We start from the raw sequence: 18,524 nt of genomic DNA, 5'->3' as shown, positions 1-18,524 counted from the left end.
CCCCCCACATCCTTTTACCCGTCACAGGGCACCAGTCCGCAGGCAAAGGCAGGTATCTAGACCAGAATCAGACTCCCGAGGAAGGAGGCCGCAGGAGACCCCGCACTGCCCCCCTCCCCAGCCCGTCACACCTGCATGCTGGCCGCTGCGGCCAGCCACCCCTTCTCAGGAGGATGAATGGGCCTTGCTCTGGGGTCGTCGTCCCCCACCCCCACATTTGGTTACTTTATACTCCTTGATCCTGCAGGTCATGCAGTTCTGAGCTGCCCAAGTCCAATGCCTTAATTCCCGCCTGTAATCTGGGGCTCAAACCTCACTGGGGATAAAGACCACACAAAGGGAAAAGGGGAGTCCCAGGAAATGTTAAAACAAGTAAACACCTTTGTGTCTGGGGAGAGAAATTGCTGAGAAAGCAGCTTAGCAGGCTGGTCCCTGGTGTTCTCGGGCCTCTGGCCCCCGGCCCGGGGCTAGCATGCCTCTGTGATCACAGCCCCCAGCCTGCTGCGCTCCAGCCTGCTCCCCCCACCCTCGCCCCGCACGGTGGCCGAGAGATTACTGAGAAGAACAATTTCTTTGTGACTGTGTAATTCCCTCCGTGACCGCGGCAGTGGGCAGACCCCTTGCCCTGATACCAGACCCCTAGCAACCACCTAGGGGGGCCTCCTGGCCCTAGCAACTACCCTTCAACATCAAGTGCACTTGCTAATCCCTGTAGCTGGACGGGGAGAAGCAGTGCGTTTCTGCAGAGTGACTGGGGGGATGAAGCAGAAGTGGGGCGCCCTCCAGCACTGAACCTCGGCTCCACCACTGCGCCGCGAGGCTTCTCCCTGGCCCGGGCCGACGGCGGGGGGGCTTGTTCCTCTAGAGCTTGAGACCAACAAGGCCGCGTGGGCCCTCCCCTCGCACACTCCTCCCTGGGGGGCACACCAGAGGCTGTGGGATCCTTTCCCGAGTCCTGAGCAGTGTGGGAGCACGAAGCACCCAAGCCTCCATCCCGAGAAATGCCCTACCCGTCAGAGCCTCTGGGTTTTGTTGGTTTCGGGGACGTTCCTGGCTCTGTGCTCAGGGATCACTCCTGGAGGCGCTTGGGAAATCAAATGTGGTTCCCGGGGACTTGAACTGGGGTCAGCCACATGCAAGGCAAGTGCCTTACCTCCCTGTCCTCTCTCCAGCTCCCAGAGGTAAGCCTCTGTTGGGGAGCCTGAAGAGGGGGGTCAGCCTCTCCAGGCGCCGCCCTCGGCTCGCAGGCCTGATGCACCCACTGGCATGCCCGAAGCCCGGGGGCTGGTCTTGCCCACCAACATGCACGCCTCCCTGGGAAGGGGTTCTTTTACTCCACAGTCCCACTCTCCTTCCAGATTTGGGGGCCCTGCCCCCTCCATTAGCGAGACCTTCAGGAATGACGGAGGAGCTCTCCCCTTTAATCTGTAGGAGTAATTTTATGTTTGTCTGTCTGAAATCGAAGATGAAAGGCAGTGGGGCTGGGGGCGTGAAGGCCAGCACGGCTCTGCCTGCCACTGCTGGTCCAGGCTGGAGATGGGGGGAGGGCCGAGCACCAGGGGACTCCACAGGGATGGCAAGGGGCCCACTCAGATGGCACTGCCATCTGGAAAGTGTCTCATACCTTATCGTATGTGGTAAGCGACATTCCTGGGGCCAGAGAGGTAGCAGAGTGGGTAGGGCATTTGTCTTGCATGCGACCAACCCGGGTTTGACCTCCAGCACCCCAGATGGTCCCCCGGAGCCTGCCAGGAGTGATCTCTGAGCACAGAACCAAGCGTAAGCCCTGAGCATCACCAGGTATGGTCCAAAACCAGACAGACAAAGGAAACAGAATCCTACCATCTGGGGGAGGTCCAAGGACCCAAGCGGGCACTGATGCCTGGGGGGCAGGACCAGAGCTGACCTGGGGCGGCAGAGTTGGTCTTCCTACTGTTCTCAGATTCTCCTAAGAGGCCACACACACTTTAAATGAGCCAATAAAAGATACAATTTCTTTAGCCACAGAGGCTGGACTGGGGCTCTGTTGTGGAAGCCGCAAGGTTAAGTTCAGAGCATAAACGGACACACCAGGCTCTGGGAAACAGCCTGGCTCTGCCAATAGGGCCCCGCAGTGCCAGAGGAGCCCCGCTGGGGCTTTGAGCTGGGAAAACAAACAGAAATGGCACCATGGGCCCTTGGTGGCCCCCACTCCAGGACCAATTTAACTAGAAAAGTCCAGCTCCACTGCTCTGATGGAGGGAGAGAGACAGTCTCCCACAATAGCCCCAAACTTTGGGGGGAGGGGGCACAAAACCAGCTGTCGGCCTCCTCTGCCCCTCCTCCTGGGCTCCTTTTCTTATTGCAAGTGTGTTCTTGCAAAAACGATTAGATTGCAATTTGTATAACGTGGTGACCCCCAAATTCAGACATTTCACCCCTTTTCTCTAGAAAGAATGTCAAGAATGCCTCTCGGCCTCTCACTGTGGGGGGCAGGAGGGGGGTGCACAGCCTTGGCTGTCGCACAACTTGTGTGGGAATAGGGTTGTGGCTCGGAGCCCCAGGCCAAGACAGAGCAAGGGCCGGGCCTGTCACTATAGAGCCAGACAAAACGTCGCTCTTCCCTTGGAGCTCCCGCGCACAAAGCCGGCAGGCCCGCACCGCAGACTGCCAGGCCTGACTCCAGCAATTCTCTCTCGACCCAGGGAAAGATAAAGACAAACGGGCTGCCCTGTGGGCCTGATGAATGAGACCTCAGCTGGGAAGGGCTGCCCGGGGGAAGCCCCCCATTACCTGGGCAGGGAAATTTGCAGAGGGGTGGCCCGAGGAGCCCCTTGAACAGGGTCAGGTGAGGGAGTCGGACGTGCCCTAGCTCAAACCACTGTACTGTCCAGAAAGTCAGAGGCTCTCCCTGAGAGGCTGGGGGGAGATTCGAGAAGACACTGTGCTCGCCTGAAACACCCCACGTCAGTGCTGGCCCTGAGTGCCAGGCTAGAGTCGGGCAAAGGGACAAGGTAGGCCCAGCAGTATTAGGGAGCCTGGCCCTCACTCCCTGACCCTGTGCCGTGGCCCACATTCTTCATCTCTTGTTAACATGCTGGGTTCTGGTTTTCCTGGATACCCTCCAGGTGCTCATTTTGCAACTCTTTAGAGTGAGGCTACCCTATCTAGCCAGGAGACACCCCAAAATACAAGAGTGGTGCTGATATGCCGTTCACTTCCTATGTCTTGCTCCCAGAAGCCACAGGTGCTGAGGTACACACTGGGTCCAACTCTGAGAATGGGAGTTTCTTCCTCCCTCCCTGTCTCTGAAGAACATTCATTTATTGAGCACCTACTGTATATAAGACAACTGTGCTTAATAAAAACTGCAGAGAAATGTCCTCGTCCTTCAAGGATGTGGGGGGGGGAGGATGTGGGCAATACCTGGCACTGCTCAGGGATCACTCCTGGTGGGACTTGGGGGACTGTATGTGGTGCCAGGATGGAAAATGGTTGGTTGGATGCAAGACAAGCGCCCTACCCACTGTACTATCGCCCCAGGGCCCTTAAGGAGATTTTTAACCTAGTAAAGAAGTCTCATGCACACAACTCAAGATGAGGCGTGACTTGGTGGTCAGCTGGAGAGAGAGGAGAAACTGTATACAGGTAAGACACTGTTTCAATAACAGCACTGGGGAGTGGGGGCAGGGCGCAACAGCACAGGGCAACAGAACTAAGGTGCAGAGCTGTCGGGATCTGGTGTGGCTGGAGCCTGCATCCACGAGGAGAGCTGAGTTGGGGGCGCTGGCTTGCACGGAGCTCAGCCACCATGAGCGACATGGTGGCAAAGAACTGAGAGAGAGTCCCAGTCCAGCCAGCCAGATGGAGAGAGAGCGGGAGAGTGAGGAGGAGCTGGGTCCTGGAGGCGCCCGGGGAACAGTGGGCCGAAGCCCACGGAAGGTGAGAGGGAAGGCCTTACGGGCCACACGGCCCTCACGTGCATGTGTGAGCGTGCACAGCCCCAGCGCCCACCCGCGCACACGTGTTCAGACACAATGGCTCAAAGGCCAGGCAGCCCGGCAGCCCACTTTGTACTGCTAACAAGGGGACCGTAATTACAGGAAGGGGCAGCCGGGCAGATAAAAGGATACAAAATTTCAACATCTGTTGCCATAAAGGGATAAGGAGAAGTGAAACGCAAAGTATCAGTTTGGTGTCAGCAGGCAGAGAGCCAATTTCAAAGAGTTCAGGGGGACAGAGGGGACAAGAAATAAAAAGGAAAAGGAGGGGGGGAGAAAGAGAGAAAGAAATTACAGGGTTCCTTAAAGAGGTAAAGAAAAAGGAAACTGAAAAAAGCTGTCAGTAATACTTTCAAAGGAGAAGCAGGTACTTTAGAGGGGCGACTCCCATAATCAGCCCAACCGAGGCCGGCCCGTCCGGGCGAAGGCGGAGCCCGGGGCAGAGACAAAGGCACACCTGGGCGGTCTGGGCACTCCTGCGGACTGGGCTGAGGGGCTCCGCCGAGGGGGCCTGAGTCTGGTTTGTGGAGGTAGGGTGGGGCACCCCGGCCAGAGCGCCCAGCAGAGTGAGTCTGTCCCGCCCTCACCAAGGACACTGAAGGGCCTGGAGAGAGGGAGGATGGGGAGCAGGGCTGGGGTGACTCAGACCCCTCCAGGTTGGGCCTGCGCCCCTCCTTTCTGATGTCCACCTACCCATTGCCACCAGCTCTAGGTCCTGCTCATGTGGCACTCAACAGAACGAGAAAAAACAGGGCAAGAGCCAGTCCGGGGGGCGAGAGTGTGACGGCAGACCAGGCCGACCCCACAGTTCCCTGGGGCCCCACTCAGGGCCTGCTCGGATGCAGATAAAGAACCAGCCGGGCCTGACTTCCCCAGACCAGCCTCAGAAGTGGGCATCTTTGGCTCGGAACCACTTGGGTCCTAGCTGTGGCACAACCTGTCAAGTCAGGCGAGGCCTGGAGACAGGCCCAAAGACCGTTTGCCCTGGGAAGCAGAAACTCTGTACCTCCATCTCTCTCTCTCTGCCTGGTTTAGACAAGTTAGAAATGGCTCCCTGGGCCTAACGCATAGTGCAGAGCTCAGGCGAGGGATGGAAGAGGAGGGAGCACCAGGGCTGAGGTGGGGAGAGCTAAGCTCCTTACCATCTAGGCCAGTGGTTTTCTACTGCCAGCCAGCAGGTGTGAAGAGGAAGAGGTTGACAACCACTGGAGTAGACAATGACTGTGCCGGCCTCTGACCTGTATCCCAGCCAGCACCTTCCCTTCCTCACCCGGAGGGAGAGCTGCACCTTGGTTCCGTCCTGACAGAGGCAGGTGACGCAGGCCGGGGCGCTGGGCACTGGGAGAAGCAGCTGAGGCTGCGCAAGGATGGAGGGAGGGGTGCCAGCGCCTGGCAGTGCGTCCCAGCCCCCACCACGCTAAGTGAAGCTCGGCACAAAACTGCCCCTCCAGTTCTCCTCCCCCCTCTCCCAAGTCATAGCACACACATAAAAGAGAAAATCCTGGCACTCCTCAAGTTTCAGCAGTGACAGATTAAAAGCAAAGAATCCATCCAGCACTGCACACCGCCCCGCCGCCGAGTCCTGCCGGCAGTGTTGCTCCACCTTCCAGATTGGCCTGTCAGTCAGGCTTTGGCATTATTGAAAGATCAAACTCTGTCCTGCCTGTTCATTACCTTAATCCTATTTTCTACATGGCTTTATTATCTGCTTGGGCTTCTCTGGGAAAGAGCTACAGATAGTTGTCCTGTCCGTCTGTCCCCTCCCACCAGGAGCAGACCCTCCGCAGGGTACCCTTCCCTTGTCTCCAAGTTCCCTCGAGGGCAGAGGAGACACTGTGACAAGAGGAGCCGAGGGGGCCGGGGAAGGTGAGGCCAAGTGATGCCAGGGACAACCCTGCCACAGGCTGGACAGTGAGGACTGAGGCCATCGCTGTCTTGTGCCCATTCCCAGCAGGGTGCTGTAAAGAGCCAGTGTTTGGGGTTAATGACGGAGGCTCCAGAAACCGCTGCTGTTCAAGGGATTGGTGCTGGAACTCCGTCCTGACCACGGCCCGTGCCCGAAAAATACCCCATACGGCGCAAAGATGAATCCGCCTCTGAGATGAAGCTGGGCTTCCGCAGTGCTCCCCCCGGCCCGGCGTGTCTGCTACCCCGGGCCCCGGCAGGTGACAGTGTCTAACTCCATGACTAAATGAAAGTGATTTCCAGCGGTGACACCCATCTCTGTGACAAACCACAAGGCCAGCGGGTTTTGCTCCCTCTTCTAAGGTGCCAAGGCCTCATACAGTGGAGGGACTGAAAGGCTGTGGGCCTGTGCCTCTCAGACTCCAAGGTCCTCGGGTGGAAGGTAACTGTCGTTGGGGAGGAAGGGGATTTACACTGGCACCCAAGATGACAGGCCCCATGTGGGTACTTTTTCAAAACAACTTTCCAGCCTAGTTCTGTGAGAGGTTAATTCACTCTCACCACGATGGAAATGAGGCCCGGAGAAACCCTCAGCTCGTCAGGGAAAGCAGCAGCAGGGTCAGTCCTGGCCTGGGTCTCAGCCCAGGGCCCGGCGTGCTCTGTAGCTCTTCACAGCCTCCTGGTGGCATGGCAGAGGAGGTGCCCTCTGCCCCAGGCCCATCCAGAGGAAGAAGCTGCTGGTGGCAGAGGTTTGGCCAGAGAGCTGGAGGCAGCTTCCTCACACCACTGCTCCAAGGGAAAGGGCAAAGGAGCTCCTGGAAGTTTAGTTCAGTGGGGGAAGAAGCTGTGATGGTTCCACGGGCTACATTAAAAAGCCTGGTGTGGAGTAAGCGTGGTCAGAGCACTGCCATTCCTCAGCCGTCCCTGGTCTGTTCAGGACTCCTTTGAACACTCCATTAGACAAGTTTCCAGGAGGGAAAAGTGTGGAACCGTTGTGAGGCCAATATGAAGGTCCCCCATCTGAGTACTATCCTTCACCTCCTTTCTGCCCATCGTCCCCCAGCGTGCTTGGGCCAGGGGGCCCGCGCTGTTCCCAGCTCTGGAAGGTAAATCTTGTTTGTGTTTTGCGGCCACAGCCAGTGGTGCTTAGGAACCATGTGGTGCTGGCCAGTACTATATCTCTGACCCCAGATGGTTAATCTTGACTGAATTTTCCATTTACCTCACGAGATACTTCAGGATGAGTACCGGAAGATAAATTTTACTCACTCAGTAGAAGAAATCTGCCTTGGGGCTTCCTCATCTTAAAAATAGGCCCCAGACAGGAAATGGTGTTTTCCCTTCCTTTTCCTTTTGAACGTGCCTTATGAGTTGACAGAGCACTTGTAAGCAAGTCTGAGGGCAAGGGTAATAGTTACCCTGACTACAGTAGCAAAGCACAAAGCTGAGAAGACAGGCCTCGTGATCTCACTGACCTATCAATCCCAGACCAGTCAACCATCCACCTTTTGGACCCTTGCCACCGCAGACACTAGTGACCCTTTTATTGTTTCGGCCAATTTGAATTGGGGTCTACTTTTTTTTTTATAGCCAGAAGTATTCTAACTGATCTACTCTTTTCATGCACAACAATGGAAAGATCTCAGACTTTCGGCCTGAGTAAGAGAAGAACTTGAAGAAGTGGACCACAATTTTCAGATTGTGGTTTAAAGGTTTAAATTGTGTTTAAAGGTCTGTCCTTCAGAGGAGAGGATCAACTTGCATTATGTCCAAGATCACAGACCCAAGAAGTAGATCAGCCCTCAATGAAAAAAAGCTTCGCAGCTCTCAGAGTTAGCCAGAGATGCAGTGTGTTATTAGGGGACTAGATTAAGTTTCCTATCACTGTGGCTGAAAGACCATCAAGAGAACATTGTGGAAAAAATCTGAAAAAATAGATGATATAATAGATTTTTCAAAAGTAAAAAATATATGCCTAATACTTTCCTGGGGAGATGGAGATAAAGGAGAAGACAAGTTAGAGTAACTGAGGCAGGAGAAAAGCAAGAGGAGCACTTCCGGCCTCTCCTGTGAATCATTGCACCAGACCCTGAGTGCGGGCACCGGGGCTGGAAGAGTCCTTAGACTGATGCCAAAAGCAGAGTCAGTAATGGAGAAAGAGGGTAAATGGGACTTCATTCAAGTAGAAAACTCATGCTCTGTTTCAAAGGCCATGGGTTGGGAGAAGACATTCACACATGACACGCCTGACAAAGGACTGATCTGTGGACCATATGAAGAACCCTCAAAACACAATGGTGAAAAAGCAAATAATCCAGTGAGATTAGGAAATGGGCAAATGACCGGAGCAGACACTGAATCAGAAAGAGGGTGAGAAGGCCGGAGAGGGTGGGATGGGCTGACTCGGGCTTGCCTGCGGGAGGCCTGTGCAGGCTCCCTAGGTGCCCTGGGCACTCCCAGCGCCACGCTCACGCTCAGAGACACTAGGTCTGGCCTGGCTCCTCCACCCCCCAGAAAAGGGGTCAAAGAAATAGCTTAATGAGCTGTACACATGCTTGCATGGAAAAGACCCAGGTCTGAGCCCCAGCACCATGTATGGTTCCCTGAACACCACCAGGAGTGACCCCCGCCCCCCTCCACAGAGCCCCTGTGTAGCCCAATACTAAAAAGAATATAAGATGGCAAATAACGGGGCTGGAGCAATAGCACGGCGGGTAGGGCGTTTGCCTTGCACACGGCCAATCTGGGTTTGATTCCCAGCATCCCATATGGTCCCCTAGCACCGCCAGGGGTAATTCCTGAGTGCAGAGCCAGTGACCCCTGAGCATTGCTGGGTGTGACCCAAAAAGCAAAAAATAAAAAAAAAAAACAAACTAGTCACAATACCAGACACTAATGGATATGTGAAGAAACTAGGTTTCTCTGTACATACACTGGGGTTGAAATATAAAATGGCAAACAGATTGGCAAGTAAAAATTTTTTTTTTATTTTTGGGTCACACCCAGCAATGCACAGGGGTCACTCCTGGCTCATGCACTCAGGAATCACCCCTGGCGGTGCTCAGGTGATCATATGGGATGCTGGGATTTGAACCCGGGTCGGCCGCGTGCAAGGCAAATGCCCTACCCGCTGTGCTATCTCTCCAGCCCCGGCAAGTAAAAATATTAACACACTAAACAACCCAGTAATTGTACTCCTGGACATTTAGTTTTCAAAATTATTTTAGAAAACACAACTGAGGACAGACGGGGTTTTATGTATTCCCCCTAGTCAGGTGTTCCTCAGGTGTAAGTTCAAACTGTCACAAGTCTGACATGAAAAGTCTTAACTAGTAGAAACTATTTCCATGGTTCCCTCAACTAGCTTCAAATGAGCCCATGCGCAAAGGCTCCAGAGCAGGAGGTGCTGGCGTGTGGCATGCCCTGGCCATTGCCCGTCCCCCCAGGTCCCCGTGGCCAGCTAAAGCAGGAGTTGGCTCAGTGGCTCTCTCCTGGCCTCCATGGTGTCAAGCACCACCCCACTGAAAGTCTTGGTGAGCTTTGGTGTCTCTTACCTGTTGAGGTCCCAGATTCTTAGTGGTGAGTAGTGCCCACAGCAAGCTGTCCCTGTAACAAAAGAGCTGCAAAACAAAAGGAGGAGAATCAGGTCTGGCCTGTCAGAGCTTGTGGGGGAAATGTCTGCACAATTGGAAGTGCCACGCTAATTCTCCAGGGGGTTGCGGGGTTAAGCCAGGATGAGCGAAGCGGCCAAGAGAGCCATCAGGGGGGTTTGGGAAAGCCGCTTGGAAGGAGGTGGGCGCTCGGACCCTGCCCCCTAGTGAACCCGCTGAGCTGGCTGCTCAGACTCAGTGATGTGGCCTCGCCACCAAAATGGGTCTCTAGATGGGTAACCCAGAGGCAAGGGGAGAGCAAACCCAGGGGGCTGCCTTTATAAGAACACTCTCGTAACGCCACAGCCCAGAGGAAAAGTCTCCCAGAAATGGCTGTTGAGTGTTGGAAGGGGAGCCTGCAGGGAGGGGAGCGCCACTAAGTGTGTTAAGAGCTGGGGAATCTGGTAATGTGGCACAAGCAAAGGGCAGCTATAAAGACTGCCAGGTGGGAAAAGGGAAGCTAAGAAAAGTAACAGTATGGCAAGGTGACATAGGTAATAGGTCTGTCTGAGGTGGGGGCTAGGGAACTCGGAGGCCAGGCAGCCACTTCAGGGTGGGATGGAGTAAGGCAGACCTTAAGGGACAATGAGCCACTGCACGAAGGCTGGGGAAAAAAATAACACTCCGAACATATTTTCCAGGCTGTCTCTTACGCCCTAAAAATCTCAGCATATACAATCCGCATCGTTTCAGTTGAGGTGGAGGCACAAGCCCGTGTGCAGGGTCAGTGCACGGAGAATGGTCAGCAACAGAACTAGGACTAGAACTTGAACCTCTGCGCCAGACCACTCCTTTGTTAGAGGATTTGGCTGGGGTGGGAGGGAGGGAAACCTGCAGGAACCCAGGATAACTGACAAGCGAGAGAGTTGAAAGCAATTGTGTCACTCAGGAGCCCTGGGGCAGGGAAGGGCCATGTCCCTACATGTCAGGTGTGGGGAATGGGGTGGGGGTCTGGGGGAAGAGAGACTGGACATACTAATGATACGTTAGCAATGTGAGGGCAGCGGCTCATCCGCCCCGGCCCTGCCCAGCACCTGTGGCTCTCTGATCCCAAGTGTGTCAGCGGGGAGATGGATTTCCGCTGAGAGGTTCTAAAGAAGCCAGTGGCTTTAGCTGGAGGGGTTGGGGGTGGGGAGTTGGCCTGCCAACTGATGGGGGGGATGTTAGGGCAGGTATTGACCAAGCCTGACTTACAATCAAAACTAGGGACAAATGTCTACTTCTGAACTCCGGGCTGGTAAACAGGCCACAGGAGTTATCTCAGGGCTTCTCTGCCCTAAGCTAAGACTCCTTCCAGGGAATATGCGGCATCATCTCAGCTTTCTCTTGAGCCTGGGAATGCCAGCAGCCACTAAGCTAGAATGGCATGCCAAAACAGTCACTTCATCAAGTCCCATGGGACTCCCAGCCTCGGAGGCAGCCCCTGGACACCAATGCCCCAAGCTACGACACCAAGAGGTGTTGACCTCGCATCCCTCCCTACCCAACATTTTTCTCTTGAGGATAATCCATTAATAACTGGTAAAGTCAATTACCTTGGGTTGGAAACGTAAGAGCCACTTGGAGATCATTCGAGCAGGCAATTGAACTCTTTAGACTCAAGGAGTGGGGCCCAGGTGAGGGGTGCTATCACAGACTCACAGACAACTCTCAGGAGCCCGTGGCCGGCCTCTGATTAAACAGTTAAGGTCAGTCAATAGAGAAGGGAAGTCCCTGGAACCTGGATTCTTGCTGCTTTGCCCTCCCCGCAGGCAGGGGTGGAGGATGCGAACACCTTCCTCTGGCACCTTTCACCGCTCCCATTCCAACCAGGCCATCCCCGCCCTGTCCACATCCTCATGCTGCTCGCCTGCCCAATCGAAGAAGGCCTTCCTTAATTGCCTGGGCATGACACCCATAAATGTTTCTTTCCAAAAGCTGCCCTTTTTCCCCTTGTCTAGCAGGGAGGAAGTGGAGGAGGGAAAAGAGTGTGCCCCCTGACATTTATGAAGACCGAAGAGTTTAATAAAATTTAAGTAAGCAAAAAGCAATTTAGAGTCAGGTCCTTACGGGGACACTCATCAAGATTCACGTGGCCATGGGACCACCAGGACTCCTGGCTTAGTGCTGGCTACAAATACTGCCCTTCCATACGTGTAACTGCTCCCCTACTTGCAGGCATACCTGCATGCTTCCCCTTCTCATGGACTTTAAGAGACATGAAGCAAAAGCCACAGACCAGTCACATTCGGAATCAGACTGAAAAGGGTGTGCCCAGGTGCTGACCCACCAAAACACAGAAGAGCAAAGGAGCACAGGGTAAGGAGGGACTCACTGCTGTGGAACTGAAAGCATACCTCATATCCCACAATGAAACAGACACAATTTTTGTCTGTTTGGGAGTCATACCCAGTGGTGCTCAGGGTTTACTTCTGGCTCTGTGCTCAGGGATCACTCCTGGCAAGCTTGGGGTTCTATGTAGGGTGCCAGGGATCGAACCCAGGTCAGGCACATACAAAGGAAATGCCCTATGCATTTTTTAGCCCATAAATTTATGTTGCTTTAGCCCATAAATACTCTCATTGCACAAAAAGGAAGTGCCAATCACACTTCCGTGAGTTGACTCAAAATGCTGCCACTTTGTCACTTGCATACTCATACTCACTGTTAAGACTCAATAAGACCAAAAAAGGGGATAGTGCGGTGGGATCTGTGCATCTTCAATCTTTCTACTGATGCCCAAATTTAACCTCAACACATGCCCACCCACTGCACTCGAATCAGCCTAACACCTACACCCAAATATTCTCCAGATCCCTCACTCTGCTGGGGCCCAGGCTTAGTCAGTCACAGGTTCTCAACGACTACTTGGGAATTATCTACATAAGCATGTATACTATTTCTTCTTTGGTTCCTCCTAAGGGATTACTCAAAAATTTCCCGGTTAAAAGTCTTTACTATAACCTTAAACCTCTAAGCTATCTCACAGCCTTAGCACAAGGTTAGAAATTACCGAAAAGGCCAGGTTTCCTAGAAAGGGAAAAAAAGATTCGGATGGCTTTTGCCCTCAGTTCTTCCCCTTCCCTTAGGGGATCCCAAGAACAGTGACAGCAAGTCTCTGAGGGAAGAGGAGGGAGCTAGCAATATCCCCAGTGGCTTGGGCCCCTTTCTGAGTTTCTACCACACTTTGATCTCACACTCATGAGACAAGTGGTATTCTGGGGGTTAGTGTCCCATCTTGCCTTTGAGATCATGCACTGTCTGCCTGAGCACCACTTGATGTGACCCCAAAGCCAAACAAGCCCCCTCCCAAAAAAAAAGAAGCAGCAGCTATCTTTCTGTAATTTCCATCTTATTTCAGATCATGGCCAGATCACAGGCCCTCTGGCCCCGGCTTAGGTACACCAAGTCTCCTTGGAGACCCTCGGGCCCAATAAGCAGGAACCCTCTCCTCAAATAGCTTGGTGGTTTTGGTAATTAAGTTACAGAATAGAAAATAGAGAAAAAAGGAGGGGCTAGTGGAAGTGAATTTAGGGCTCAGTGGGATTTTAAGCAATGGGAGCCCCTTTCCCAGATTCTGTCCTTGTGGGTGAACACTGGCACCATCCTGACATGATGCACGTGTGTGTGTGTGTGTGTGTGTGTGTACATGTGTGTGTGTACATGTGTGTGATTTCTAGGCCTCTGCCAACTACAGCAGTTCTACTGTCTACTGGTCAGTGTTTAGTTGGGATAGTGTAGAGATAGTGCAGCAGATAAGGTGCTTGCCTTGTATGCAGCAGACCTGGGTTCGATTCCCAGTACCATAAATGGTTCCCTTAGCTCTGCCAGAAGTGACCCGAGTGCAGAGCCAGGAGCAAGCCCAAAGCACCACCAGGTGTAGCTCCCAAACAAAACTAAACAAATGAAAGAGGAAAAAAAAAGGGCAGAAGGCAACTCAGCTGGGTGTGGGCAGGGAGAAGTTACATCATTGCTGTCTCTGCTTTAGTTGGGCCCTCTTAATTGTAATAAACTGTGCACCTACCATGTACCAGGTCTGAGCAAGCACTTAAAAAGAATTATTCCAGAGCCAGGGAATGTAGAATGGGTAGGGCACTTGCCTTCCATGTGGCCACCTGAGTTTGATACCTGGCACCACATATAGTATACCAGGAGTGATAGCCAAGAATGATCTCTGAGCACCAGTAGGTGTGGCCAAGGGGGGAAAAAAGTATTATCCCAGCTAATCCTCATAACCTGTGTAGTAAGTACCTCTTTCCCTTACAGATGGAAAAACTGAGGCACACAGTAGTGTAACTTCCTTGAGCTTCCATAGGAAGCAAATTAGACTAGAATTTGAACCCAGTCCATCTTGATTCCAGAGTCCAAGTTATTTTACCACCCCTTGCCCATAATTTCTCTTCCAATACCTATATAAAACCAGATACACAGCAAAAACTCTATTGCCTGCCGAATGACTGAATAAACGAATAAATGACTCCACCTGGAAGAAGAAAGGACCAACTGCGTGGCCCGAGGAGGGGCAGCAGAGTGGCGTGCTCGGCAGCTGTGCCCGTGGCTGGCTGGGAGCCGCCCAGCTGGCCAGGCCCTGGCCGCCTCTGAGCTGGGGCTGACACACTTTGACGAGGGAGGCCACCAGACCTGTCACATCATTCACCAACATGCCCATCAAGTGTATTCAGTTCTCTCCAACCCGCATTGGCATTTTAATTACTGTTGGGTAAACTAATTTGTACAAATGAAGGCTGGGCTGCCTAATAGAATATGCAAGCTCTCTGACCTCTGACAGGCACTGACACGAGATACAAAGGCCGCCGAGGAAAGCTTTTTATCTGAGCCTTATTACTCTCTATTACTCCAATTAGTCAGGCTCCAGTGCTCCTAATTGGAGGAAAAATTGCAATTAAATCAATTTTTGATGGGCTGCAAGTGGGCTCCCGAACCGCCCTGCTTGTGAAACACTGATATTATAGCAGCAAAGGTCACAGGCCTCATCGGCACCTGGGGGCCTCTGATTTCCCTCTGCCCCCTCCGAAAATGCCTCTAGGAAGCCCCTGCCCCTCCGCTGGCTCAGCCAGCATGGGTGAGAGGGAGGGAGTCATTAGAACATGTCAGGTCTCATTGCTGCCGCCATCTGCTAACCTGTGCACTGACATCATTACTGCAGCTAAGTCCCGAAGCATGGCTGCAGCGTGCAGGTCACACACACTCACTTGGTGCAGTGACAGCACTGTCAGGGAGGGACTGGTGGGTTGGAACAGGAGGTCAGCAGAAGTCAGGAAGAGCAAAAACATAGGCCAGCACAGGTAGAAGTGTGAGGCGGTCAGTTCTCAAGATCTAGCTAATAGGGCATCCTGAGCCATCCAAGAAGAAAGGAAATGAGACAAACTTTGATCAATTGCCAGCATATGTCCTACCAACATCCATCTGAATTCCGAACCAGAAGACGGAGTTATATTACATCACTGATGGCGGTTCTCATCTACAGTAGCAACTGCCTCTTGAGGCCAGGGAGGGGAGTCAGAATTAAGGCTGTGAGACTCAGGGAGGGGAAGTTAGTACATGGTTTATCAAACTAAAGAAGAATGAGATCAGGCAGCCAATCTGAAGCTTGACTGAACACTATTCAAGGCAAAAAAGTTTAATTTCACATAGTAACTGCATACCTCAGAGAGATGGTACAAACAGAAAATATAAATTCAAAAGTCTCACCAATCTTATGGATGACCGAGTCAAATGGGTTAACAAAAAAAGGAGGCTGTTCCAGGGCTCAGGACCAAAAGCAATTAATAAACAGCCCATCTAGTGTTTTTTTTTTTGGGGGGGGGTAATGGCTTATCCACTGAAAAGGTATCTCTTTTATAGTCATTAAAAATGTTCTCAAAGAAAATAGGTAAGATGCTTATTATGTACTAGTATAAGAAAAAGAAGTAGGGTACAAGCAGTATTAACAACTGTTTTTTAAAAACCTGTGAATAAAAAAGGAATAAAACCTACTAACATGTTAAAATTAATAGTGTTTTGGGCAGTAGTATGATAATTATTCCTTCAAATTTTATCTTCCAAATCTTCTTTGAGTATATGCTATTTTTTTAAGGGGGGGTGGCAGGGCAGTGGTTAAATCATACCCAGTGGTGCTCATGGATCACTCCTCGCAGTGCTCGAGGAACCCTAAGGCATGCCAGGGGATCAAACCCTTATCAAATGCTTTACCCATTGAACTAGCTAGCGCTCCAAATACATGTGCTATTTTTAATTTTTTTTTTTTTTTTGCTTTTTGGGTCACACCCAGCAATGCTCAGGGGTTACTCCTGGCTTTGCACTCAGGAATTACTCCTGGCGGTGCTTGGGGGACCATATGGGATGCCGGGGATCGAACCCGGGTTGGCCGCTTGCAAGGCGAACGCCCTACCAGCTGTGCTATTGCTCCGGCCCCACATGTGCTATTTTTAAAATGGAAAAATAAATACTTAATCTTGCCTGTGAACACACAATGTAACCAAACACTCCTCTCCGAGAATCAGGGGCAAGAGCAGGACACCCAAGAGAGAGCTGCTTGCTGAGCAGGTATCAGCAAGGCTGGCCTTGATACTCATGGCCAAAGCCTAGATTAGGACAGGAAATCCCAGGTCAGAAAGGGATTTCACTGACCTGGCCAAGGAGGCCACCAGACCTTTGTCCCCACTAAGCACCGACCAGTAGACAGTAGGACACCCAATGGGCTCCCCGGGCTCCCGAAGTTGGCAGAGGTCTGGAAACTCTCACACACACTCACACACAGGCCTGGCTCAGCCCAAGTGCATGATGTCAGGATGGTGGTGCCAGTTTTCACCCACACGGACAGAATCTGGGAGAGTGGACAGAGCCTGGGGCTCCCATTGCTCACAACCCCACTGCAGCCCTAAACAGTAAGAGCCACCAGAGTACGTCTGCTGCTGTCTCAGTCCTACATCTGGAAATGACTCCACTGAAGTACAAAATGTTTTTTTTTTTTTCTCACTGAACAAATGCAAGAGAATATCCTGGCCCAGCCTTGGTGGGAGGAGACTGTGTCCACTCTGTTCAAGAAGCAGAAATGTAGAGACTTGAGCACTCAATGGCCAGGATTAATTTTTTCTTAAGTACATTAAAAAAAAACCTCAGAATAATATACATCTAGTCTACTGAATGTTTTGGGTGTTACAGTAGAACAAGAGTTTCTACAAAAGCATGTATGCATGAAAATAAGAAAGAATAGTTTATCTAGAAAATTGGAAAAACACAACTAAAACACTACTGTAACAAATACCAGGACTGGACAAGAGGGTAGGTAAGTTGGCAACAGTAGAAAGAAGGGCAGAATCAGGAATCCTGGTTCTGCCACCCGGTAACTGTAATCTTCAGTGGGTTACTTAACCTCTCTGAAGTTCCTTTATCTATAAAACAGGAATAATAGTATTGAAGCATAGATTTGTTGTAAGATGTTGTAAAAGATTCTTAAAGCAGTGTATGGCCAGTAAGAAAACATCTACAGATGTTAGCTATTATTATATACCAGCAACCAGCAACCAAACTGTTGCTCAATGGCTTAGGAAGCTGGCTTACAAGTATAACGTATGAGTTCCATCCCAAGTGCAACTACATGTGCTAAGTATGGTCCAGTCATTTTTTTTTTTCTTGTGCCTAGCCCTCTTGGGCTGGAGCGATAGCACAGCGGTAGGGCGTTCGCCTTTCACTCGGCCAACCCGGGTTCGATTCCTCCGCCCCTCTTGGAGAGCCCAGCAAGCTACTGAGAGTATCGAGCTCACACAGCAGAGCCTGGCAAGCTACCTGTGCATATCCAATATTGGATTACTGGTGCCTGCTCGAACAAATCGATGAACAACGGGATGACAGTGACAGTGTGCCTAGCCCTCTTATGACCTCTGGAATCACAATTGGGACTGGAGAGATAGCACAGCAGGTAGGGCATTTGCCTTACATATGGCTGACCTGGGTTCCATTCCTTTGTTCCTCTCAGAGAGCCCGGCAAGCAACTGAGAGTATCCCGCCCGCACGGCAGAGCCTGGCAAGCTACCTGTGGTGTATTTGATATATCAAAAACAGTAACAACAAGTCTCACAATGGAGATGTTACTGGTGTCCGCTTGAGCAAATCGATGAACAACAGGACGACAGTGCTACAGATGGTGGTACAGTGATACGGTAAGAAGTGCATTCCTTTTTATTTTTCCCATTTTTCAAATAACAGGGGCTTGGTCAGAGATACAGTACAGGAGACAAGGCGCTTGCCTTGCATCTGCTGACCCCAGAATCATGTATGATCCCAGGAAGACGCCCTGAGCACTGACAAGCATGGCCCTCCAAATAAATATTAAATATTAAAATAGGGCCACACCCAGAGATGCAGGGGCACATAGATACTGTGATATGGATCAAATCCAGGATCTGCCACATGCCAGCCATGTGTTCTACTACTTCTATCTCCCCAGCCCCTGGCAAGACTTTCTTTTTTTTTGAAAATTCCCTCCACCCCCTCGCTGATTGCTGCTGCTGCTGTGACAAATGGGGCTGCACACAGGCCTGACTGGCTTGCTCACCAGGAACAGCACATTCAGCTTCACTGCTTGCACATGCAGCGCGGTGCTCACTGAGGCTCACACTTTGGTCATGGTGCCTGCACGTGTGCTCACTGGCGAAGCACTCCGCCAGGCACCCGAGATGAGACTGAGCTCGCTGGGGGCTGCTGTGGACCCGCACACACGCTTGCCAGTGGTCACCCGCCTAGACCTGGCACTCATGCATCTTAATTCTTTTTTTTTTTTCCCTGGGGAGAGGTAAACAGAGGAGAAGGGATTTCATGAAATCTTGATAAAATGTTGAAGGACTAGAATGACTACTTTTTAGTAACGATGGAGAAAATGTTGATCCATCCCAGCAACATCATCCTTACTAATTTAGAACACAATTCTTTTTCTTTTCTTTTTTCTTTTTTTTTTTTTTTTATAATGTAGGAGCACACGCATCTTAAT

The 18,524-nt window shown here is 51.7% G+C and overlaps 1 protein-coding gene across 2 annotated transcripts in view; it reads right to left on the bottom strand.

The window, feature by feature from the left end:
• Positions 1-18,524, bottom strand: part of FBXW4 (F-box and WD repeat domain containing 4) — an 89,734-nt gene that overhangs the window by 1,629 nt on the left and 69,581 nt on the right. For both annotated transcript variants that reach the window (XM_055119565.1, XM_055119566.1), the window contains exon 6: positions 9,440-9,505. In XM_055119565.1, the coding sequence (XP_054975540.1) occupies positions 9,440-9,505 (66 nt within the window). The remainder of the gene's footprint in view (positions 1-9,439; positions 9,506-18,524) is intronic.

This window comes from Sorex araneus, chromosome 11, assembly GCF_027595985.1.
Source record: "Sorex araneus isolate mSorAra2 chromosome 11, mSorAra2.pri, whole genome shotgun sequence".
NCBI lineage: Eukaryota > Metazoa > Chordata > Mammalia > Eulipotyphla > Soricidae > Sorex > Sorex araneus.
Note: the sequence above shows the minus strand (reverse complement) of the source record. Positions and strands in the feature narration are given on the sequence as shown.